The sequence below is a fragment of the Alexandromys fortis genome, unplaced genomic scaffold, assembly GCF_014885135.2.
Source record: "Alexandromys fortis isolate MF-2015 unplaced genomic scaffold, M_Fortis_MF-2015_v1.1 scaffold_50, whole genome shotgun sequence".
In the NCBI taxonomy this organism is placed as follows: domain Eukaryota; kingdom Metazoa; phylum Chordata; class Mammalia; order Rodentia; family Cricetidae; genus Alexandromys; species Alexandromys fortis.
The window spans coordinates 646,722-672,049 of record NW_026067932.1 but is presented as its reverse complement, the minus strand read 5'-3'; the positions used below and the strand labels follow the sequence as shown (position 1 = coordinate 672,049).

Below are 25,328 nucleotides of genomic sequence, written 5' to 3'. Positions count from 1 at the left end.
CTGCTACGAGGAGCTGACCTTGGCCTTGAGTGGGCATTGGGCATGGTCTTTATTTCCCTGGGATATGAAATCAGAAGAGTCCTACCAGGTGTTGAGCCTTATTTCTGGTGTCTGTGGATTTGTGGCTAGTTCTAAACCTCCATGTTTTGAGTTTGTTGAGAAAAACCCCGCCTGGACCCCCAGGCTGCACCTGCTGCAGGCCCGTGACACAGCCCAGAAGGCCCTGGCTGAGCATAGTCCACAGCTCTCTATGAACAAGAGTTTTGAGGGGTGAACACAGGACACTTCTTCTTCATGTGCTGGGGCTTGAAGGACTTCTTCCCACCTCCGTCCACCTCCACCCTCTGCAGCAGTGGCCCCAATGTTTTCTTGGCAGAACAGAGTGATGCTACCATACATGTTTGTGACGCTCCCCAGATTCTCTGAGACTCCCCCTCATGACACTCTCTCCTGAGGATGGGCTAAAGGCATCATCGACTCTTGGGACTTGCAATCTTCATCCTCCTGGACACGATTTTGACGTCTATGCATCCACAATTCCAAATATGTAGGCTGCAGAAGTTGAGGCTCTAGGAGCTGCATTCCTAAGAGATCCTATTTTGAGCATGATGATAAAGGGAGTAAAAGCTTGAGAAGAGACAAGAAATAGAGGGAAGTGGAGGGTACAGAGGAGGGTCTCAAGTAGGGGATGCACCCCCTTGATGTCACCCCCACGCTGTGCTTCTGTGGTTCTCTCTCCCCCCTGCTTTCCCTGTCTTGCAACTTCTGTTTCCAGCTGACCTCATTCCCATGCAGCTCCATGTCCCAAGTCCAAAGACCTTCTGGTCACCTTCCAGTAAGCAATAGAGTGTGTAAGACTACACTGTAGCCTTTGTCTGTCCCTCTGGGCTGTAGGAACGTCTTCAGAGAAATCCCTCAATCCAGAGCTGCCCGAGAGGTAGGTGCCTGCCATGGGCCCTGCTCATCCCTCTATGCCTGAGTGACTTCTTTGCCCGAATAATGACTCTCGATCCAAGAACATAAAGTAGAAGTGCTTTATTGAGAAAGATGTAATGTAGACCCATTGACCAACCAACCAGGATTTCTGTCACACTTTCAAAGGCATGAGGCCCAAACACAAGGCATGGACCAGAGATGGCAGAAAATTTGGTTGGCTTCCAGCCGGGACACATGGGGCCACATCGGAATCCCCAGCATGCACACCACAGGATGTGTATTGATGAGCACCAGTCAGTATTTTTCCAGCTGCGGCTTCAGAGGTCCAGAGGTGGACCCACTGAAACGACTAGCCTGGGATCTTTCATATTCCCCCCTTCCCCCAGGACCAACCACCTTCCTCTGCCTCTGTATGGTTCTTTAAGTCATGGCACCCAGGTGACCAGTGTGTATATAAGGGTGCCTTGGAAGAGGATTCCATGTTTCATATGGGTGACATGGGACTGGTGTCACCAAGTAGGACGAACATGATATCAGGGCCCACCATAGTTTCTCACCCTTGTTTGTGAGAATTCTCAAAAAGTCCAGTTCTATGTGAATTTGGACTTTTCTGTAGAAAGAGGAGGGCAGTAGCTTGTTGTAATAAACACTACAAGTCCCAAGTACCTGTGACTTGGAGTAGATGTGAACCCAGAAACAACCAACCTATTGGGGAAGGGGCAGGCATAGCCCTCTGTGACTTCACTGACTGCCACAAGACTGGGAATTTCTGGGCTTCACAGTCACTGGGGTGCCCAGGACTCTTGGAGTCCTCAACACAGTGGCCACAGCTGAGTTACCCTGTAACCCTCCTCCTCCAACATTTGGCTAAAGATTTACGGGCTCGTGCCCTCTTCAGAAGTGCACAGTGTGGCTCCTGCTTCAGCAGAGAAGGGAAAGTCAGCTTGGCTGCTCAGCAGCCCATTCAGCAACCAATGATTAAGCAGGCATCTAGGAAGCAAGGGTGTGCCAGGCCTGACCGAGACAAAGCTTCTGAACCTTGCAGCCACCAGTTCCTGTACTTCTCCTTAAGGAGCAGAAGGGCCCAGACTTCTAATTCAATGAACTTGGTCCAGCACTCACAGCAAGGGGCAGGAAATCAGCTGGGATTCAACAAGGACCACATGCCCAGGAGCCAAGCCAGCTTCATAGCCTCATCTCCTGCCCTCTACAGAGGGAAGGAGACCAGCCCAGGGCCTCCATATCTTCACTTTTGACCCTCTGCCAGGAATCTGCAGTGTAAGGTGGGTCCTGGGCTATGTGTTTTCCAGGCTGGAGTTCAAGCCCTACAATGAGGGCAAGAGGAGGACAACCAAGCCAGAGCACTTCCATCATGAGCATGTAAAAACATTTTTACATGTGTACCATGTGTGCAAAGATAGCATAGGCGTGTGCATATGCCTGTATGCAATGCACAAACATAAGTGTACGTGTACATGCATGTGCATATGGAGCACGCAAATTTCACACATGAAGATATGCACATAAATATATGTACATAGGTTTATGCACGTGTACAGATGTATATACATATCTATAGATGTGCACGTGTGAACATATGTATCACATGTTGACACATGGGCATATATACATGCAGATAACACTCATGTGGACATACACATGTATACACAAATATATGGGGACTTCCTAGTATATATGCACATATGCACAACATGCACACACAAACTCACATTTATATATATACATATTTATGCGCACGTATACCATATATGCACATACACCTCTATACATATAGTGTGTGCAACTGCTATATACACATAAATATGCCTATTATTATGTGCACCACATGTTTTGTAGCATTTGTATACACTTCTGTATGATGTATGGATACATTCACACACATTACTGCCCACTTCCCCCAAGGGTCCTGTCTCTTGTTCTCCTCCGTGTATCATCTTCTGCCTTATATAGGCTAGACCCACTCAGTTCTTCAGGTCACCATTCACAGAGGCTGTGGACATTGTATTGACCAGCCCGAGGTGGTCCCCAGACTTCTGGCAACGGTTTCTGAGGAGCTTGTAGATGGCGAAGCCAGGGATGGCGAGGCAGGGTATCCCGGCCACAATGACCACCACCGCATACACCCAGTTGGGATATGCGATCCTCTGCATTTTGGGGAATTCCTCCTGGGGAGAGATTCACAGATAACAGATGGAGAAAAGAGTCTACAGAGCCTATGATCTCACCTTCTGTTTCCTGAAATGGAGCCCTTCTACCGCCCTCGTGCCCCACTGCTTGCCTCCTCCCCCTCAGCTCTCCTCCCTCTCCACACAGCCGCTGCCTGGGTACTTACATAGTCAGGGTCCCAGATGCTATACGTGAGTTGTTTGTTAACCTCAATAACAAAAAAGAAGAGGAAAATGACCAGCATGATCAGTGGACTGACCACTCTCCATGTAATTTGCCAGAAGATGTTGGGCTTGTGGCCAATCATGAATTCGATGTCCTTGTTGAACCTGCAGTAGAGGGCAGAGGGCAGGATCACTGGAAGCTCATGAAGGAAGATGACTGATCAGTTTTATATATGTGGACAATGGTTGTCATCTTGGGATACTGTAGTTGGGCAAAGATGTGCCTGCACTCAGAGGGGTCCTAGGCTGTCACTGTCAGCAGCTGCCACCAAGCTTCTTAGCGTTCCCACAGCACTGGGAGAGGAGTTTATCATCAGAGGGCTCATACTCTCACCCACTTCCTGTTATATGACAATGAAGACAGTGGACCCTCAGACTCCCCTCCTAATGCACACAAGACTTGGCAGCTCTTGTGTGAGCAGCAACACCCTGAGTTCGGTGACACCCACAATTTCTTGACCTGCTCGAAGCCTGCTCTGTGGCAGCATCCCTTCAGTAGGCAGGGATTTCTGATCAGAATGAGACATACAGAACAAGCTGACGAGTTATCCGGTGCCCCAGTAGACACTAGGACTTAGGTATAGGCTCAGTGAGGACCTCTGAGAAACCGGGCCATTTGAGCCCATCACTAGTCTGGTCTTTCTTTTTGGGCCATCACCTTCCCCATGCTACTCACAGTTGTGTGGAATTCAGACCACTGTGCATGTCAGTTCATACGTTTCTTGTTGATGCTTCCAAACATCACAAAAGTCACGTGGCTGGCCCTGTGCTCCTCAGCCTCCACATTGCTCCCTCAGCCTGCTAGAGTCTGGTCTCCTCTCATGCTGATCTAACCTTGTCCATGTCCCCAGTGGACTTCACTTTACAGTGACTTCAGATAGGTTTCCCAGAACAGCACTCCCAGCAAACGTCATTGTCACGGATACTCACACCAAACCACAGTGGTCGCAATACAGCTTCTTCTCAAGATGTAGCTTCCTGGATCCCTACCCAGCAATGATAACGATGCTCCGAGATGTTGGGTCAAGCTGTCAGTTGGAAGTGGCCCTAACGGTGGTCTTCCCTGCTTCTTTGTGCATAAGTCTTAGATAGCTTCTGAGTCCCCCCATCGTCTATGCGCAATTCCAGAAGTACCCCTGATGTAGACTCCAAGTAGATGAAAAGCACTGAGCTTCATCTTGCCTCAGGACACGTGAGGTCCATGTACTACAGAACCTGAGTCCCCTCCCTTTCCTTAGTTCCCACCTTTTCCCCTTCCTCACTTCTTCCCACCTTCTCTCCTTCCTTACTCCCCACCTTCTCCCGATCTTTATTCTGGCCCCAGTACTGCTTTTGGAGGTCCAGACTGGAAGTCATATTTAGAGTTAGATTATATATATTTTTTTAAGTTGTGTGGTCAGACGTGTCTGAGTTTTTCTTTTGCATTCTCTTTCTCTGGCACCCAAAGTCACTACATGTCAGTTTCTAGTACACCTGATTTTGGATAGGTAGCAGGGGCTATTGGGAGTTAGAGGTACTATTTAGGTCACATCTAATAAGAAAGGAGGTACCACTTCAGCAAAGCCAACCATTCACCCTGTGGTCTCTCTCTACCTCTTGGACCAAGTGCCAGGATTAAGCCAATGCTAGCCCACTCCGAAGAAGAAACTCTGCACTCATTTGCACAATAGTGAAGGCTTTGTGCCGTGGCGCGCCTACCTCCCTGATCCCTACCTGTCTGGCCCAGCTTAGCCCGGATTCTGTGACTCCGCTTTTCTGCTAAAGATGGTTTGTTGGCACAAAGCCACCCCTCATACCTGTCCACTCCGTACACGTAGACGACGGCGAACATCTCACAAAAGGCGATGATGAGCAGAGGGATGGAGCCAGCGTAGTTGTCCAGAAGAGAGAGCCAGTACTGGCCCGAATTCAGCGTGAAAATGAAGGCGATGAGATACGTCCCCAAGCAGATGAGGCCTGTGGCCAGACAGGAAGCAGAGCCGTGGCTACAAGGTTACACGCACCACTGCCGTGCGGGGCATAAGCGGGTCTCCCTTAGACAGTAGGTGTCATACATACCTGTCATCAGTTCCTTGGGCCACTTCTTAGGGACGAGATTGAGGTCCTGAAGGGGCACAACCACCCCCTCCATGTTCCCAAACATGGAGGAGAGGCCCAGGCAGAAGAGCATGATAAAGAACAGCACTGACCACAGCGGCGACACTGGCATCTTCGTGATGGCTTCAGTGAAGACAATGAAGGCCAGGCCTGTGCCCTCCACACCCTGCAGTGATCCACAAGGTCACCTGAGCTCTCTGCCCCTCTCCCTCCTCTTGTATCAGCTACTGCTGCTTCCCTTGATTGCCTCCCAGAAATTGAAAGTATGCCCCTATTGTTGAAAACACCATGCACTTTGGACACAGACTCAGAGGAGTCCAGCTGGATATGACCTGAAAATCTCCTCCGCAAGGACCAACTTTCGTAGCGCCTAAAGGTACTGAGCAAGCTGCCAAGGGAGGAAAGCAAACAATCGTCCTCCTCGGCTTGTGAGCCACAGCAATGATCCCGAAAGGTCCAACAGTAGCATTCATCTCTTGTCATTAATCAACCACTGTTTCACTGGACTGAAGGCCCATTCAAAAGGAGGAAAATCATGGCTGGCACTGGACCAAGCCAACTCCCCCAGACTAGTGAAGGCGTGAATCTAAAAGAAGAACCTTTTCTACTTCACTAACCCTAACTTCCTAAGTACATGCTAAATAATTATCCTTATATCCACAGGTGAGTGTGGTCCTCACCCTTCATCAAAGAAACTTCTCTTTGCATCAGACAGAGACCACTACAAAAAACAACAATGGATCAAAATGCAGAAAACAACTGATCTTGGCGTGCCCATTCCCAGTGGATGCATTTACAACACAACTCTGTACCCAAGGTTCAGGGAACATCATGAGAGAAGGGGCAGAAAGATGTAAGAGCCCTGATGTGGGAGTGATTTCTTAATAATAAAGAAACTGCCTCGGCCCTCATAGGACAGAAAATTAGGTAGGCGGAGTAGACAGAAGAGAATTCTGGGAAAAAGAAGCTGAGTGAGGGAGTCGCCATGATGCTCCCACTCCAGACAGACGCAGGTTAAGATCCTCTCTGGTAAGCCAGCTCATGGGCTACACAGAATATTAGAAATGGGTTAGAACAATATGTAAGAGCTAGCCAATAAGAAACTGAACCTAGCCGGACCAGGCAGTGTTTGAAAGAATACAGTTTCTGTGTAATTATTTCTGGGCATAAGCTAGCCATGTGGGCGGCCGGGTGCCGGGGACGCAGCCCTGCCGCCGCTCCTATTTCAACAGATGGCGCCCAACGTGGGGCTAAATCCACTTAAAAACCTGAGAGGGCTTAAAAAGGAGAGAGAGAGAATTTAAGACAGCTTTTTGCTGTTTCTGGGTTGCGTGCCGCAAAGAAATTGTCCTGACTCGGCAGCAGGAAAAAACTGGCTGTTTTAAAATGCCGGCTTTCTGGGCTGTGCCGCCATTGTGATCTCTGTCTGGCTCCGGCGGGAGACAGAGCTTATGAATGGAGCATTTGGGTTAAAGTGCTACGATTTGTTTGATGGCAACTAGACTGCTGTGTGCCTAAAAGGGGGACATTGTGTGCTGCAGCTCAGAGGCACAAGCAGCTCCGCCATGCTAATGGTGCAATGTGCAAGGATCAGAGGCACGATCGGCTCCGCCATGTTGGACTGGGCGGGGCCAGCATACAGTACCTGTTTTTGACCTAGGAATGTCACAGCTTAGATTCTTAAGCTCTTAGTGATTTAAAGGCGCAAAACAAAGTACTCCTGGATAGTAAAAAAGTTACAGATTCACAATAAAACAGATTCAGACACTGTTGGATAAATGTACGTAGGCTTGGGAAAGAGAAAAAAAAGAATATAAAAAATAAAGTTAATGTCTTAAAAAGAAAAAGGGTAAAGTCTTTAAAGAGACAGAGTACAGAAGTACAGATAGTTATTATAGATTAAGAGAAATAAAGAAAAATAAGCCACGTAAAAATGAAAAATTCACAGAGAGTCTGGATTATGTACATTGTGTTTTCTTTAAAGTTTTTGACTGTGAAGGAGCTAAGTACAGAGAGACATTTCATTATATGGGCTGCCAAGCTAAACCAAAATGGATTTCATGAGGGTATTACGATTTCAAAATTTGGGTCTAAGGATATGATGCTTTGGCGAGGGTCTTCTTTTGTTTTTGCAGAGGATGAGACCCTGTGGATTGCATCTATTCCGATTTGGTATGATAGACCACGCCCTCCTGAAAGTTGCTGTGAATACCCTCAAAAAATTGCTTCGCTCAATTGCCAACTGAGATGAAACTAGCATACAGGTTATATCATGAACAACCTAATTAATGACGCCCCTATTCAGCAGGAAGCAGTTTGGAGAGAAAAAACTACGCCCATGTTCCCAAATATTGTTTATAAATGTTCTTTTACATTTAAAGGGGGATATGATATAGATATGAATAATTTGCATTGGTATGGATTTTAAGGTCAATTTTGTTATATGTATATGATTTTTGATCTTGATTAAGGTATTGTGATTGTGTAGTTCATTTAAAAATGTAATGTATAATTAGGAAATATAGGTTGTTAATGGATAATCATTGCTAATAGTTAAGCTTGTAGTCATGTTAGTTAGATTTTCTAGATATATAGAGATATATTTCAGTTAGATAGGCATTCTTCATATCTTTCAAAGGCTACAGAATATGGCATTTAAATGTTTTAATAACTTAGGGCTTTTCATGACAAGGAGACACGTCTGCTTCTGGCAGCACCAATCTACTTCAAGAGGAAGATGGGCATCGAAGAGGATCCTTATGGAGTTTGATAGCCATTTGGGCAAGAAACTGTTCTTGCCTGGACTGTTGCATAAACTGGACACAGAGAACCCGCAGAGAGAGGACTGCTGAACTTGCCTAAAGGTGAGATGGTCTTTCCGGGTTCCTGATTCATGAAAGAGTCTGCGAGACATTCTGCAGGACACAGCAGAAAATGACTGAACTGTCTTTGAAATTTCCTGCTTCATGGAAATGTCTCTGGATACCATGGGCCTGAAGGCCGAAGATGGATGCCCCATTGGTACAGAGGAACTTTGGGTGACTGTCCAGGCAGCGAGATGTCTCTGTCATTTCTAGAGTTTTCTTATTTCTTGTTTGATAGGTAATATTATATCCTTCTGGAGTCTTTGATGGAGTTGAAGAATGGTTAGTTATAATTTTCCTTAGTTATGATAAGATATAAAATAGATATAAATATTGTAACTGTAATTCTTACTTGATAACTGTTTTGTTATATGTAATTTTGCTATGTTAAAGTTAAAGCCTTTCTTTTTTGTTTAAACAGAAAAAGGGGAATTGATGTGGGAGTGATTTCTTAATAATAAAGAAACTGCCTCGGCCCTCATAGGACAGAAAATTAGGTAGGCGGAGTAGACAGAAGAGAATTCTGGGAAAAAGAAGCTGAGTGAGGGAGTCGCCATGATGCTCCCACTCCAGACAGACGCAGGTTAAGATCCTCTCTGGTAAGCCAGCTCATGGGCTACACAGAATATTAGAAATGGGTTAGAACAATATGTAAGAGCTAGCCAATAAGAAACTGAACCTAGCCGGACCAGGCAGTGTTTGAAAGAATACAGTTTCTGTGTAATTATTTCTGGGCATAAGCTAGCCATGTGGGCGGCCGGGTGCCGGGGACGCAGCCCTGCCGCCGCTCCTATTTCAACAGAGCCCAAAGACCAGGAAAACAGCTGTGGTATTTCCTTTTATGACAAGGAAGCAACACCCATAATATCTGCCTAAACAAGTCCCGAACAAGAGTATCACCAGTAGGCATGTTAACGAGGTAGGGAGAAATCTAAATCTCACTTGAGAGGAGAGGGAAGGGAGGCAGGCATCCCCTAAACAGGAAATGACAGTCAACTAAGGGATGCTGAGAGCAAGAGACTTAGAAGCCTCCTAGTTGGTTATACCATACCAAGTGATCATCCCTGCAATAATATACATACAAGCAACAGTAAATGAACTCAACAGGTTGTATTAATATTTATATACATTAATATATACATGTATGTGTGTTATATACCTGTTACATGTATATATAGATTATACGCACACATATAATACAGATGTATATTATATATAATAATCAAAGAAAAAGAAGTCATGAATCTGAGGAGTGAGGAGAAGCATGGGATGGTTTGAAGGAAGAAGCAGGGGGTGTTTTATATATTTGTTTTGAGAGGCTGGAGGAGTCAAGTCCCAGCAGTGCTAGGAGGGTCATGATTATTGAACAGTGGCTCTTTCCTCCGGCCTGCTTTTTAACTTCCGCCACTTCTAAGGGTAAGATGCTTACTGTGCAAAGGCCCTATGTATGACTCACAAAGACCAAAAGAGGATCCCTCCCCTTGCCCCCACATGAGGCTTTTACCTCAGAAAGCAAGGCGTTCATGTCACAGGTCTGGAATTTCAGCTGTGCATAGACCTCAGGATTGGTGGCATTGTACCACTGCTGAAGAGCCTCAAAGTTCTCTGCAGTCACCTGGCCCTCGGGCAGGTCGAACCCGTTGATGAGAGTCAGGATGTTTCTGGTAGTGACGAAAAGGGCTGCTTGTATATGTTCTAGGTGGGAGCTTCCCAAAAGCCGAACCGGCAAGGGTTGGGCAAAGAGAACTGGGGTCTATGTGCATGCCCTCTGGATGCTGCCCGAAGTGCTAGGGTGGCAACTCACGTGTTGACACAGTTGTCAAAGCGCTCAGTGGCTCTGAAGCCGATGATGGAATAGACCACGGTGGCTGCATACACGGATGTGAAGCCGTTGATGATGGACACGATCACAGAGTCCATCTCACAATTATTGCTGAGGACAAGAGTGGTGTCATCACAGGACAACATGTCTGAATCACAGATGAGGACATCCCCTGGCTGGGTGTCAGCATGTGGCACAGCAGAGCAAGTGTGATCAGGTCTAAGACGGGGTTCCTGAGCTCTCACCAGCAAACGGAAGGCTGATGTGATATAGGGAAACCCAGGTCCTATCATCTGGGCACATGTGGGCGCTGAGGACTCAAGGTGACCAGAGGGCTGTGCTGTATCCTGACCCTGAGCCAGGCTGCTGGCTTCTTTACTGTGTTCCAATCTTCCTGCCCACACTGGCCATGGTTATGCAGACCCTCTGAAAGCCCAAGATACCAAGAGTTGTAGATTCCTAGAATCAAATCCCACCTTGGGCCTGAGGTAAGCAGTCAGCTTCACAGAAAGGGACAGGCCCTGACCTCTCACTACCAGGTACAGAGGTCCACAGGGGCTAAAGAAGGAGACCAAGACAGGTTCTCTACTGCTTGAAACTCTCTCCCAACCCAGGCCTCCCTAAAGATGGGGTTTTATTTATTTAAACCATTTGGTTTTGTTTATTAGAGCAATTATGTATTAGTATTTATAAAAGCAATTCAGTCTATAGCCCAATAGCTGAGAGAACCCAGGGCTGGGTGAGCTACCTGCCTGGAGTCAAAAGGATGAAAAGAGATCCTAGAATTTTCCAGATGAGACTTGACCATTCTGGCTGGTATTTGGAGCAGGGTAGAGCCACCCTGGCCATCTGGCCTTGCAGTATCTGTGCATCACAGCAGGGTGGATGCTCACCCCCAGAACAGGGTAGAATGTTCTAGGGTCAGGTCCCAGATGTATTTCTAACCATCTGAGAGTCCCGGGTTTATGCCCTGAGGCAGCACAGGGCTGTGTGTTCCTGACTTCAGGGGCATGGAAGATGTGGCCACAGATCAGGGGCTGACCCAAGGCTTTGGCCTTTACACTCAGCCCTATTAGACCTCCCACTGACTTCCTGATTGGGTCCTCTAGAGTACCATCTGGAGACACTCAGTACACCCTGAACATACCCTGATGTTCCAACCCCAACCCCCCAGTACAACTGTCATTATGGTGTTCTATGCTATGTTAACAACAGAATACACAAGCCATCAGAAAAGTGCATGTCAAACTACAACACAGCACCACCTCCCACCCGAAAGGAAGACTACCCCCCAAACACAGATGACCACAAAGTTGAAAAGAAAGGGAAACTGAGGCCACCCTGCACAGCTGAAGGAAACTTGTAGTGGTGCCATGCTTCGGAGAGCAGCCTGGTGAGTCCTTAGCTGACCCATCACAGGGTGGTATAAAGGCAGGTCTCCCCCCAGGTATACACCAGAACGCAGCAACGGTGCATCCGGCAAAGCACCCTTCACAACTACAAGAGTGGAAGCAGCCAATCCACAGAGACGGCTGACCCGAGCTCGTGGGAGCTCACGGACTCTGGACTGCTGTAAGGCCATTGGACTCATGTGGATCAACTCACGCAGCCTAATGTGGATGAACTGAACAGAATACAAGCTGAATAAAAATGTTATCAAAGCAATTCACCCACAGCTCTACTTGGGCTCCATCTGCAAGTGACAATTCCAGGGTTGCCTTCGAGGACATTCTACATGGCCCCAGAGGAGGCTTTCTGAAGTCTGGGACCCATCAGTCAGTAACTAAAAGGCCATGGTCTAGATAGAACGCCTATCCATCTATCCAGCTCCAGCACATTCTCTGAAAGGCCTGCCTTCCCAGATCACAGAGACCATGGACCATGCCCTCCAAGAACAGACAACCCACAGTGTTGTAACTATTGCAGACCACATCCAGAACCTACCCTGCCTCTGTCTCTGTCTGCTGCCTGAGTCTCGCCACGGCCTTGCCTACCCTGAGCCTAGGAAGTTCTGTTTGATCTACCAGCAGCCTCCTCCCACTTCCTGCCCAGCCCTAGCAGTTCTCTCTTGGGCTTATCACCTCAAACAATCTGATTCCACTGCTATCCCTTACCCATCACTGGTCAAGCCTGGCTGGTGCTCCCTGAGCCTTTGTGGAAGACAATAAATGCCACCTATATCCTCCCTGAATGTTAAAGGGGCCTGAGGAGGGGGCTCTTCATAGCTTAGGGTTCCAGAAGGTGTCAGGAAGGGATGCATGTCTGAAGTTGACTAGGTCACAACCTTCAGGATCTGACCTGGGTTCAGGGTGGGCTTTGTGGGTACCAACATACCTGGGACCTGGAGTGAGTTCTGAGGCAGGCTGGGAATAATGTGGGCATCAAGTTTGGAGTGGAGAAGGGAGCATACTAGACCCAGCAGCAAAGATCATCCAGGGACCCAGCAAAGGGAGATCCTCTCAAAGCCTGTACCTGCTTTTCCCGTCAGCCCTGTTCTGTGTTTGGACAGGACTGGTCAGAGGGCAGCTGCTGTGTCACACTGGCCAGCACTGGTGCCGGTGCTGTGCTTTAGAAAGCACCTTCCTTCTCCTTCTTAACCTCACAGCAGAACTCCTCATGGTCTGACAGGGAAGCTGAGACTCCAGAACCAAGGTGCTCCTGGGGGCCCCCCAGCCCCTATCCCCAAGGGCCCTCCCTCCAACTCCATACTCACTGCACAGAGTTGTAGCTGGAGAAGGAGATGAGGCCGCCAAAGGCCAGTGAGAAGGAGTAGAAGACCTGAGAACCGGCATCCAGCCACGTGTTGGGGTTGGTCAGTTCCGTAATCTGTCATACAGGGACTCAGCTGTGAGTGCAGGGACCGGGACTCCCCCTCCACTGAGGAAGAAGTTAGCTTCTTCCACAGCGATGGATACCATTTACACAGAGGAAAGAAGTCAAGCCACCCAACAGTCCCTATCCAGGACACGTATGTTAAAGGCCCATGAATAGGTTGAACATTTTCCAGACCCTTCTTAACTAGGGCCTGGCCTGGGCGTCAGACAGTTAGCTGCCACCATATAGAAAAAAGCTGATCTTAAAGCCAAGAGAACCCAGCATGGACTTCTCCCATGGGATCTGAAGTCTGGGGTTAGTCAGCTGGCAGATGACAGAGACTCACATTGGGTGTGAAGAGGAAGACGATACCGTTGGTGGCACCCTTCAGAGTCAAGCCACGGATGAGAAAGATGGTTAGCACCACATAGGGCAGAGTGGAGGTGATGTACACAGCCTACGAGAGATAGTAGTGGGGACAGCATGAGGGATAGGTCAGGCAAGGAAAAGGGACTGGTTCAGGAAGCCATGTTCTTCCCTCTGCCAAGGTCACCCCAACTCAGTGCAGGGGAAACTGGGGCTCACTCTTCCCTTTTCCAGTTTCTCTTACTGAGAAATTTCTCTGATTCAATTGGAGAAAGATCTCGGATTAATCTTATACAAAGCTTTACAGTGTGTGCTCGAAAGGCATCTTAGACACCACCGAATCCAGCTAAGCCCAGGGACAGGGGACCCTCAAGATTGGTGTCAAGAGGCTGTATGGTCAGTGGCACACCGTACCTTCCCAGTGGTCTCGATGCCGCGGATAACACACACATACAGCACACTCCAGGCACACGTCAGGCAGAGCAGGATCCACCACTGAATGGAGCCTGAATCATCTATAGATGTGGAGATGTTGAGAGTCTCCCGGTACCAGAAGTAGTCCACGGAAGAGCTCTTGGCACACTCTTCCACGTAGCCTGCAGAAGCAGAGGAGCACACACATCAAGCTGTGGGTCAAGAGTAGGGACAAGCCAGGAATAAGCCAGGGAAAATGGCAACACGAAACATAGCCAGGGTCTGAGGCATTCACAAGAGGAATACACTTGTGCATGTGCATATAGCTGCACATATACATATGAGCACTCATAAACACACTCACGCCCACACATCTGTATCCACACACCACACACTCCCATTCGTGTGCTTGTACACACCCCTTTGTACATAGGTTCAGGTCTAAGTGAAGTCTGCTAAGGTACAATGTTGGGCTCTGGTGTGAGCCCAGGCCTCTGAGCCCCAGCTCCTCCCTGGAAGAAGGCCCCTACCATCACTAAAACAGCAGATGGTCTTTGGGACTCTGTGGCCATTTGTGATCACTACCATCTAACTCCATGTTATCTCGTGTTACCATAAGCATCTCATCCTCAAAAAACCAACTGGGGTTCTCCTGGGGAGGACTTATCCTTTGACAGACAGGAACCCATCCTGAGGGTTCATGGGGAGGACTTATCCTTTGACAGACAGGAACCCATCCTGAGGGTTCATGTGAAGTCCTCAGAGCTACCCTATAGTAGTCAGGACAGTAGTTACGAATTAGGCTGCTCACGTCCCTCTACAGCTATATGATCTCTGAGCCAATGTGCCCCATAGGTCATGGGCAAAGACCCGTGCCTCTCTCTGTCCACAGGAGAAGGGGCCTGGGACGATAAGACTGGCAAAGGACACTTGAGGCAGAATGGCCTCTTTGTACAGAGACTCAGGGAGCATGGAGGAGGGCAACAGGAAATATCCTACCAAGGACCTGTACCTCTAGTCTCACTACGCCTGATTAGTGACTTGGAGCCATCAGCACACTTCCCATGACTCCTCTCCTGATGGTCTCAGTCATGTGACCAGTGTGACATAGGAAGTCATCATGTTTAAGGCTTCCTTCTTGGACTGTGAATTTCAGTTTTGTTTTGTTGTGAGGGGGGTCTCATATTGAAGCCTGTACTAGCCTGGAGCTCACAGCGTGTGCCATGCTGGCCTCACACTGCCCCAATTCTTTCACCTCAGCCTCTAAAATGTTGAGGTAATAGGTATGCCTGTGGATCTGTGTGTGTGTGTGTTCTTGTGTGTGCAGGTTCATGAGTAAAGGCCAGATATCATTTTTTGAGTATCATCCCTCAAGACCTATCCATCTTCTTTTATGAAACAGGGTTTCCCACCGGGACCTGGGCTCACTAATTAGACTAGGCTGGATGACCAGCAAGGCCTTAGGATCCTCCTACCTCTGCTTCCTAGCTTACAGGTATCACAGATGACACATGCCTGACTCTTTATGTCAATGCTTGGGATTGAACTCGGGTCCTCATGCTTTTGTGGTAAACACTTTAAATTGACTATACTATCTCCCTGACGCCTACAACATGAATTTTTAAATGTTCTGTTGCCTTAAAGATGCTCTGGAGTTTGCTAACCCTGGTCTCTAAGTGTCCAGTCCTTGCAAAATGAGAGGACATCTGGTCACGAGGTAGGACTGTCTAAGAAGGGTGCCAGCAACCATTTCTTCCACTCTCCTGAAAGCTACAGTTTGTCAGATGGAACTGAGGCTGGGGGATGGCAACCCCACTCCACTGCCTAGGGCCAAGGGCTTACCTGTCTGGTTTCCGTTGAGTGGACACTCACTCCATGGCAGAGGGTCTTGAAAGGAGTTGAAGAAATACCACATGACCCAGGCGATGATCGTGTTATAGTACAGGCCCACCATGAAGGACACAAACATGGAGGCAATGCCTGTGGGGAGAGATGTCACTCTGGAGGGTGCACAAGTATCTCTAGCAGGTGAGTATGTTGATGCCGATCTCTACTGTCCCACCCCGGAAGGACAGTAGGACCCTGGGAGGGGCCTGCTCCACAGCCCGCAGAGCAGATACAGCCAGACCTAGAAGTGTGGTACCACCTGTATGATCACCTGATTCTCCCAGAGTGAGTTCAAGGTCCCAGCACTCTGCACCCCCACCTGCTCCACCTATGGCCCCAAAAGATGTGTCCCAGACAGTGGTCACAGAGCCCTTGCAAAGAGCCTTTTGACAGTTTTGGGGGAGGCGGATCCGCCTCAGCGAGGCCCACTTGACAAGTCCCAAGACAGAGTGGATAGATTCAGGAAAACCTCTGCCAGGAACCAGTGAGAAGGTCAAGCAGAGATTGTGGTGGACACTGGCTCCATATCTGGGATAACAGACTGACCAGTTAGTAGTTCGTGAACATGCTTTTTTGATTGTGAAACTAAAATATGCGTGAAAAGAAGGAGAAGGAAGAGCAAATGTGTAAGAGCCAGAGACTCAGGGGTGGGGTGACAAGGGCAGGAAGGGGCTTGATATCAGGGAGTGGCTATTGTGTGTGCGTTGGGTTGTCCAGAATTGGATTTCTGGGATAAACACATCTGAACTCTCTGTCCGTGGACCCTGCCCTTCTCTTGCCTGGCTGGAGAGCCACACTGCTTAGCTGCATTCTGACCTCTCAGTGAGCCATGTCCTTTTAGTGAGGCTGTCTCTAGGCCAGAGTTTGTAAATGAGTGACCACGTCTGGATGGGGGGCAGTACTGGGTGTCTTTGCTCAGAGTGTGGGAGTGGACAGAGCAGCTCCCCCTTCTGGCCGTGGAGGCTCTTGCTCTAGGAAGGAGTTAACTGTTCTCACCCAGCAGAGACGAGGGAGACCTCTGCTGGCCGACCATGAGTAACTCGGCCTAGATGCTGCACCCCACGTTCTCACGGATTCTGGTGAAGGATTCCTGAGGGTCTCTGGTAGAACGTGAGCCTGGAACCGATTGTGAAAGCTAAGGCCCTGTAAACCTCAGGCCAGCTGGCAGCACTGACACATACCTACACCCTTCAGAGCTGGGTGGATGGAGTTCCACACACCCACACTGCCCTTGCGTAGCCGCTGGCCGATAGCAAATTCCAGGTGCAGCAAGGGAATGCCCTCCAGTACCAGAAGGATGAGAAATGGGATCATGAAGGCTCCTGGATGGGAAGAAGCAGAATATGTCATTACAGGTGAGAACACCACCTGGGGACAGGCACTTAAAAGCTTTGTTCTACTGACTAGATACCACAAACACCCTGATGGCACTTGAAGAGAGCTGATACGCAGTAGTAAGCCGCGGCAAAGTTTACAGCTTAGAAGGTGTCTTAGGTGGACAGTCTTGCCACGTGTGGTAGCACCCCCTGCTGGTTTGAAGAATGCTGTCATTTAACAGAGCCCCTAACCTTGCCTTCATGCTCACTAACAATAACACAAAAACACACAGGCACCTACTGACCAAGGATGAGTTGGCCCCAGGCCTCTCACTGGCCAGAGCCTTGGGAACAGAAGGACAGAGTCACAGCTTCTGAGATTAGCTGCTCTGTGGACAGCGTGTCACTGCACAGTAAACTAATGCTAAATCTGCTGTCAGGCAGCAGCCTGAGAAGGGATCTTTACTGGTGATGGTGGCAGCTAGGGGAGGAAGCGAGCACCCCTCGGGCTGGAGCAGCTTTGATCACTGGTATGTATTCTTCAAAGTGTAATCAGTACAATAATGGTCTCAGATAACTGGCCACGTTGCCCTCATCTGTGCAAACCCTTTGTACTATAGACCTACTAACCCTAATATTAGGAAGTATGTCTCTCCTGTGTTTTAAGAATCTTCAGTGGTGTCCTGTGTATTAATTATGTTTCTAAAAAAACACATTAATGAAAAAGGTTTAAATGATGTATACCAAATAACATTGAGACTAGAGAGATGGCTCAAAGGAGGCTGAATACCTGCTCTTACAATAGGTTTCTTCAGGTTCTAGTATCCACACAGGGCGCACAACCATCTATAACTCCAGTTACAGGGAATCTGATCCCAGGTGTGCACATGATACACACACATACATGCAGGCAGAATGCTCACATACACACACACATACACACACACACACACAACAACTGAAAAAAAACTGAGCATGGTGGCACATGCCTTTAATCATAACCAGAGGATCTCTGTGAGTTCTAGGCTATCTTGGTCTGCCTAATGAGTTCCAGAACAGTCAGAGCTGTGTAGAGAGACCCTGCCTCCAAAAAGAAAGAAATAAGGTAAGAAAGGGGGAGGGAAGGAGGAGGGAGGGAGAGAAGGAAAGGGAGAGAGGGGATAAGGAAGGAGGGACGGAGGAAGGAAGGAAGGAAGGAAGGAAGGAAGGAAGGAAGGAAGGAAGGAAAAAAGGAAGGAAGAAGAAAGAAAGAAAGAAAGAAAGAAAGAAAGAAAGAAAGAAAGAAAGAAAGAGAACAACTACCATTATCAACATAGTTGAGAAGTCAACCTGTGGAAAAGAAAAATGTTTGCAAACTACAAGCCTGATGAGATATTTTAAATTTCTCAGGATGTTTAGAGGCAAAACTCAAACAAAATCCAGCTTAAAGATGATCACAGACCCCCAAGAGATGTTGACCCAGAAAAGAAACACAGATTCTAGTAACACTTGAGAAGGCGCTCACATCACTGAGCAGAAAATGTAGGTCTGAATTATGAAGTATTGCCTTATACCATGAAGATAGCAGCAAAAGCAGAAAATAAAATTGTAAGTTTATGCAGAGGGGAAAATATTAGACATAGGACCACCATGGGATCCAGCAATTCCATTTCTAGGTACCCAAGAGAACTGAAAGCAGAACCTCAGAGAGACACTTGACACCTATGTTCACAGCAGCATCATTCCGTGGCCGAGTGGGTAAACACACCATGACTTACCCATACTGAGGGAATTCATACACGGGGAGGAAGGAGGAGAATTTTGTTGAGTTAGGCAAAAACCGGTCACCATAAACCCAAATGGAATGTCATGCAGGTCCCTGGAGACAACATGTACGCAGAAGCCATAGAACGGAGGTTGCAGGGGTGGGAAGCAATGTGGGGTGGTGATAACAGTGACAGTTTCGATTGGAAAGGATGAGAGTTCCAGAGATAGATGGTGGTGATGCTGTACACTTAGACAGAAACACTTAAATCCATTAAATAGGGCCTTTAAAAATGGCCAAGAGGTGCATTTTAATAATCATGTTTTTCTCACGCGGGGAAAACAGAAAATACATAAAGTCCTCTCTAAACCTACAGTGACAATCTTCCCATCAAAATTCCCTCTCACCTGAGGGGACACTTTAGCTATCACGTTTGGCCTCAGATTTTGAGCTGTTAGGAATGAACCATTGAAATATGCTGTTGTGTGGGCATTTGGAAACAGTGGTAGGCCAGGGCTGGAGCAGAACGAGACAGAAGGTGACCTATCTCCGAAGATGCCTCATGACATCAGACAGACTAAAGGTTAAGTACTTGGGGACCATTAGAACAAGGACAGAGAAGTGCTGCCCTCTGGAAAGTTCTGCTTCCGTGAAGGCCAGGTTTTATCTCTACACCTATCTTGTAGGAAAGCCAGCAACAGACTGCAGGTGACAGGGAAGAGGTGGCAGGAGCTTTGGGGAAATCACAGTGCTTAGGAGAATTTTCATATGCATTTACTCCCAACATCATCACATTCTGTCTACTTAAGGAAGAGAATTGAAGCTGAGAATTGCCCCCCCCTTCTATTGGAGGTCTCAGTGAGCCTCTGTGAGAACAAAGCTCAAGCTGAAGCCATGACCCACGGACCCAGATTTGAGATCCACATAGACTCCCTTCACCACTTAAGAGCCTCTAGCTACTGACCTGAGATTCTGTCCTAGGACTCATAACAGTTCCCAGGGAATGGTCCAGAGAAAAAAAGCTGTGAACCCACCATGGTCCAATACATGTCATAGCCCTTCATGCCCAGGTGTCTCTGGCACAGGCCCCCTGGGTCTGTCACAGAAGAACACAAAGACAACCCAGCTCTCAGCACCACTCAGGATGCAGCCTCATCTCTGCCAGGCCAGGGCTCCATCATCTTATGTTAGAGACAGTAAGAGATGCAGAAATAGAAAGTCAAGGAAAGAGACAGAAAGGGGCAGAGAGAGACGAGGGAAGAAGATAGATGAGAAGGGACAGAAACAAAGAGACTAGAACAGAAAGGCAAGGAAAGTCTGAAAGAAACAAGAGGGATAGAGATATGAGATACAGAGAGAGACACAAGGAATCAGAGACAGAGATGAGAGACAAGGCGGGGCAGAGACAGGAGAAGCAGACACAGGAAGAGACAAATAGGGATAGAGGAAGATAGAGGGAGATGTTATCCTTTCTCTACAGGCCCTTGGGTTCCTGGGGTTGGCCAAGTAAGTAAACCAAGGATGGTGGGCCAGGGCTTATTTTCTCTGTGCCCCACACAGGGGAGCCAGTCATGTTGGGGTGGGTCAGATGCTAACAGTCTTGAGGTTCCTTGGGTGGAGCCCAGATGCTGTTTCCAGCTCAGAGCAGGGAGCTTGTCACAAGACCTGGGCTTCTGTGGAAGGTGACAGAATCCCAGTCCTGGATGGGATCTTCCTCTCTGAGCTACTGTACCACCTCTCCATGAGTATGAGGGCAGAGGAAGAGGGTATAGATATTGACCCTGGGGAAGCTGGGGCTCCAGGCTGGAGCACCAAGGATTAATGTCCAAAGGTCTCCAGAGATAAAGCCTTTTGTGCTGCCCGGAATCCTTGGCATTTGCTGTTTACACAGAGAGAAATCATAGCAAAGTGGGGCTGAAGGGAAATGAAATTGTTCAGCTTGAAGAAGACCCAGTTCTGTCTTTGAGTCGTGAGTGGGAGAATAGGAGTAAGGGAGAGGAAACGGGAAAGGAGTGGAGGAGGTCGGAGGGAGAAGGCGAGCGCTGCAGGTGGCGTCTACCCTATTTTCTTTATCCAGCACAGGTGTGTGCTGCACACAATTGCACGTGGTTGTGCACAAGGTCACCAGGACTAGACCAAGTGGTGGTGGGCTCGCTGGAGGAGGACGTACAGAAAAGTCTGGGAACAGAAAAGTCTGGGGGCCAACCTGGTCCTTGGAAGGAAGGCAGCAACTTTACCAGCACCATGCCAACACCCACGGCACCCAATGTGGACACAGAGCAAGAGTGGCCTAAGGCTTGTCGCCAGGGCCAGGATAAGGATGGACCACCATGTCCAGGGTACCCTGGGTAGATATCGTAACTTCCAGGTACAAAAACAAGTAGTGTTAAGACCCAGTTCACAAAGGCTAGCCCATTCTTCTGCATGTGACTGGCCCAATGAGCGCCTTGTGTTTGCCAAGTACAGCCCCCAAGTAGGTTCAGTGTTGAAGACAGCCTTAGTATCCCCCATCAGGTTCTTCTCATTTCACAGATGAGAACACCAGGACCAGGATGCAGAGACAATGACCTAGGAAGCTGATCATGGACTTGCTGTGTGTTTATACTACCTTTGAGTACACAGTCCTCAGGAAAAGGTCCCAGAGCAAGCCCAGCTCACTCAGGTACACTAAGGAAGTTGGTGACTGGCCTGTGTGATTTTTGGTGGACAGTCTGAGCTGCAGAGAAGTTAAGGCTACCTGCTTCTCTTGTCTGCTCAGCTTCAGTGGCCCATGCTGCACTGGGAGTTTGTGTAGCTGACAAACCTGAGACCTCTCAGGAGACCGGATATCAGGGTATGCAGTCTAAGAGTATTGGATCCCCCCAGTATTGGACACTACCCAGCTCCATTATCCCCTTGTCTACTAATACCTGCCATGGTCTCTTTTTTTTTAAATATTTATTTATTATGTATACAACATTCTGTCTCCACGTATGCCCACACGCCAGAAGAGGGTGCCAGACCTCACCGCAGATGGTCGTAAGCCACCATGTGGTTGCTGGGAATTGAACTCATGACCTCTGGAAGAGCAGCCAGTGCTCTCAACCTCTGAGCCATCTCTCCAGGCCCCCTGCCATGGTCTCTTGTCCCCCAAGGGCCTGTAGGAGACCCTCAGTCTTCTCAGTCTATTGAAATTTCCTCTGGAGGCTAGATTAGGCTAGCCTCACCTGCAGACTTTCTTTGCCAGGGTCCAGAGTTTCAGGTCAGAAGAAAAATCACCATGTAATAGTACTGTATGAGAGAAGTCTCAAGAACAGGAAGCCAACCCTCAGGTCAGGAGGACCATCTCTGGGTCCTGCTCTTCTGAGTACACCTGGCCCAAGCACAGACTTCCCTTCCTTTTGGGGGATTGTCTGGCTGATGGGGAATGTGGGCAACATAGGCCAGAGTGACCCAAAGATATCTGGCTCCTCAAGGAGGTACTCTTCCCATTTTACCTGGGTTGTCTCTCTGGGACCTAAGCCCAGACCCTCTCGGGAAGTCAAAGTTCAGAACAGTATGATCAAGGGACCGAGGCTGCGGCCAGAGCCTTCACAACTCGTCCCCTTCCGTCTTCCCAGGGTTGACACAGAAGTCTACAGTACCGCTTGACTGCACCACCTTGGGCAGCACCACAGCCCCGTGGTCCCCAGGGCATTGTGAACTTAGAGAAGAGATGATCTCAGGTGTTGGGAATCCCCATTAAATTCCCACTGAAACCTGGACCTTAGACACAGCTCTTTTGTGGAAATCCTGAACGATTCCTTGTGGGGCAGGCTTGTCTCAGCCCTTCTCTCCTAGGCACAGAACTGACAATTCTGTATCTTGTCTCATACCCTCCATTCACGCGGCACCTCCACATTCCTTCAGAGTACTTCCATGGCAGGGAAATTCAGGGGAGCCTGACGGTGCCCTGCCTGGGTGGAAGTTGGAGGAAGGACTGAGTCTGTTTTTCTGAACTGAAATTGCTTGTTGTGGCGGGGGGCCTCTACATCTAAATGCTGGAAAAGTAGAGGGATCCAAGGACAGGAGGTTGGAAAGCCTTGGGCCAGTTCTGTTTAGGTCAGCTGGACAGCAAAACCTTAGACTGTCAGCTCTTTGATTTGCTGTAGTGCCTGCCCTGAGAGCAAGGTACTGGCAGAGTCATAAACAGCCAACCTACACATCTACACAGCCGCACAGTGGGCATTTCAGTGCTGCTGAGATAATATCCCATCCCAATGCCAGCCTGTGTCTGCACAAACTGGAAGTAAAGAAAACTCCTGAGTCAGAGAATCCCATCGAAGAGGAGGATGTCTGGAACCCCACCTGCGGCACACCCCAGGCTCAGCAGAGCCGGTTTCTACAGCAGCCAAGCCTGCCCAGACCTCCAGTGACAGTAGGAAGGCAGAGTGTGGGCTCCAGGTGAGAGACAGAAGCAGAAGCTCTCTCCAGCCCAAGGCTGCTTGGTGTATGTGTGTGTGTGTGTCTGTCTGTCTGTGTGCTTCCTGGGTGCACAACCCTTGTGGGGCTGGGGATAAGAAAAGCTGGCATACCAATTGGCAGAAGTTTCTGTGACTGTGGAGCAGCTATGCCTGTGATCTGTGCCCAGTTGTGCCCTTCTGAGCCACTGGACGTGTGCTATGGACACCTTCAGTAGAACAAAAGTCAGAGTCTGGGTCTCTCTGAAAGGAAGGTGCAACTGGGGAATCGTAGGGCCTCATTGGGGACGACAGGGTTCTCCTAAAGTCTGTCACACAAGCTGAGGCGTGTGAGTCACCGAGTGTGGCAGCTCTGCCCAGTGCATGCTAGTCCAGGACCAGCCAGGGGTCCAACAAGACAGGCTCCATTCATACTGGCTGTCCTCTGAGGGTCACCCTTTGCCTCCCAACTCTCCCTCTTCCAACTGGATCGTCCAGTAACCTCCTGGAGGTTGGAGGGGTGTCAACTCGGGGAATTAGCTGTATCATCCTCATCTCCAGGGGGAGATTGTTCTTCAGCCCCACACAAACCACCCAATTCACAGGGTGAAGGAGGAGCATATCTCTCTCACTAACAACTTGAGATCATTGCCCTACTTCTTCCTTCCCTGTCTGTGACCCTCTTGGGTGCTGAATTCTGGGAAGTAGCCATCCTATGTCCTTGGTCCATGTTTCTCCTGGGCTCCTAGTTTACCACACCCAAGCCCCAACCTGGGTCCCGATTCCTACCTCCTCCATGGCTCTGGCATAGGTAGGGAAAACGCCACACGTTGCCCAGCCCCACACAGAAGCCCACACAAGTGAGCATGTACTGGGCCTTGTTGTCCCATTTGGGCCTGGAGCTGGCTTCTTCCTTTTCAATGACCTCTAATTCATCCAGAGATGGAATTCGGTCCTCTAGGCCAGGGTTGGGCAGCACAAGCCTCACCATAGTGGTCCCTGGCACACACAGGCAGTTCAGCAGCCAGAGGGCAAGTGGTGGCAGCCAGGAGCCCTGGCTCTTTATAGAGAACCTTTGGCACCTCACCCCAAGCACCTGGGCCGAAAGGAGGCGTCAGCAGATCCACAGGGCGCGTCCACAGCGCTGTTAATGCCTTATCTGCAGAGGCACCCAGCCCAACCAGCTAAGCCGCCCCCTCCATACACTGACAGGAGGTCCTGCTGCAGGCCTGGCCACCCTTCCCCCTGTACAAACCCAGACGTCAGCCAAGGTTGAGTGTGGATGGGGACAGTGACAAGCCCACTCCCCAGGAAAGAGGAGGGATCTCCACAAGATGTCCTGGGACAGCCAGCGGGATGCTGGTTCTCCCCAGACCATTGGAGCTCCCGGAAATCAGTTTCACCTATGGGAAGCTGAACAGGGACTTGCCAATCCCATCTTTTCTTCTGAAGGTGGTTGAAGGCCTGTTCCCTAGTTGCTGCTCACACGACCTGCCACACCATTCTGAGCTCTAAACGCTCCTCAGAAGACTGATTAGCTATCCACAGCACCTGGAGCCCTGCAGGATTTCTGTTCTTCCAGGGAGCGCTTAGAGGATGAGGAGATTGCTTGTGCCGATGCCAGGCAACCGTGGCAATAAGGCCTTGCCCCCAGCAGCGTGACCAGCTGAGGAGATACAGAGAAGCCAATATTGCATCAGGAATGACTACCGGGTGCCAGGAAAGGTTGAGAGTAATGAGCCTTACTTGCCTTTGAGGCTGGAAAGCCAAAGAAAAGTTCCTAGGGGTTATGTCTAAACTAAGGCCAGAAACAGAGATAGGCCCTTGTTATTATGCAAGCTTTGAGGGTAGGATTTGGATGGGGCACACCCTCTGTTTTGAATGCCTCCCCTCTATCTCTTCTGCCAATCCCACATCTCCCTCACCCCTGGGAACTATCCTGAGCTTCCCGAGGGCAAAGTATAAAGCCACCCTATGCCCCCTGCAGGCCTCCCTTCTCAAATGCCCCTCCCACCTCCTTCCGTCCAGCCTCAAGGGTCAGCTCTCCAGGGCAGCCCTTCCTGGGCTCTACTGATCCACCCTCCCCCACATCGTGTCCTTGCCACCCATGACCTTCCTAGAATTCACAGGGCTTTTTATTTTCTGTTTTCTTTCTTCCTTTTCATGGCTCTCTTTTAAGAAAAGGATGATAGAACTTTTAAATTCCGTCTCTGCTCATTTCTTTCATCAGTGATCAGCA

The 25,328-nt window shown here is 48.9% G+C and overlaps 1 protein-coding gene across 1 annotated transcript; it reads right to left on the bottom strand.

The window, feature by feature from the left end:
- Positions 1-1,020: 1,020 nt before the first annotated feature.
- Slc6a19 (solute carrier family 6 member 19) lies at positions 1,021-24,178 on the bottom strand. Its single transcript, XM_050145792.1, has 12 exons — positions 23,879-24,178; positions 16,793-16,933; positions 15,567-15,704; positions 13,725-13,906; positions 13,291-13,401; positions 12,844-12,956; positions 10,113-10,241; positions 9,813-9,969; positions 5,406-5,610; positions 5,144-5,303; positions 3,290-3,452; positions 1,021-3,122 (listed from the first exon to the last, which is right to left on the bottom strand). The coding sequence occupies exons 1-12, from the start codon at positions 24,078-24,080 to the stop codon at positions 2,919-2,921; spliced, it is 1,905 nt and encodes a 634-aa protein (XP_050001749.1). The 5' UTR covers positions 24,081-24,178; the 3' UTR covers positions 1,021-2,918.
- Between the last annotated feature and the right edge of the window lie 1,150 nt (positions 24,179-25,328).

What these genes read in the sequence shown, in the direction of transcription:
- Slc6a19 (XM_050145792.1), bottom strand. Translation starts at nt 24,080, where the DNA reads ATGGTGAGGCTTGTGCTGCCCAACCCTGGCCTAGAGGACCGAATTCCA. An exon ending in GCATCGAGACCACTGGGAAG is followed by an intron (nt 13,402 to 13,724) that starts GTACGGTGTGCC and finishes TATCTCTCGTAG; the next exon opens with GCTGTGTACATCACCTCCAC. An exon ending in TTTGACAACTGTGTCAACAC is followed by an intron (nt 9,970 to 10,112) that starts GTGAGTTGCCAC and finishes CGTCACTACCAG; the next exon opens with AAACATCCTGACTCTCATCA.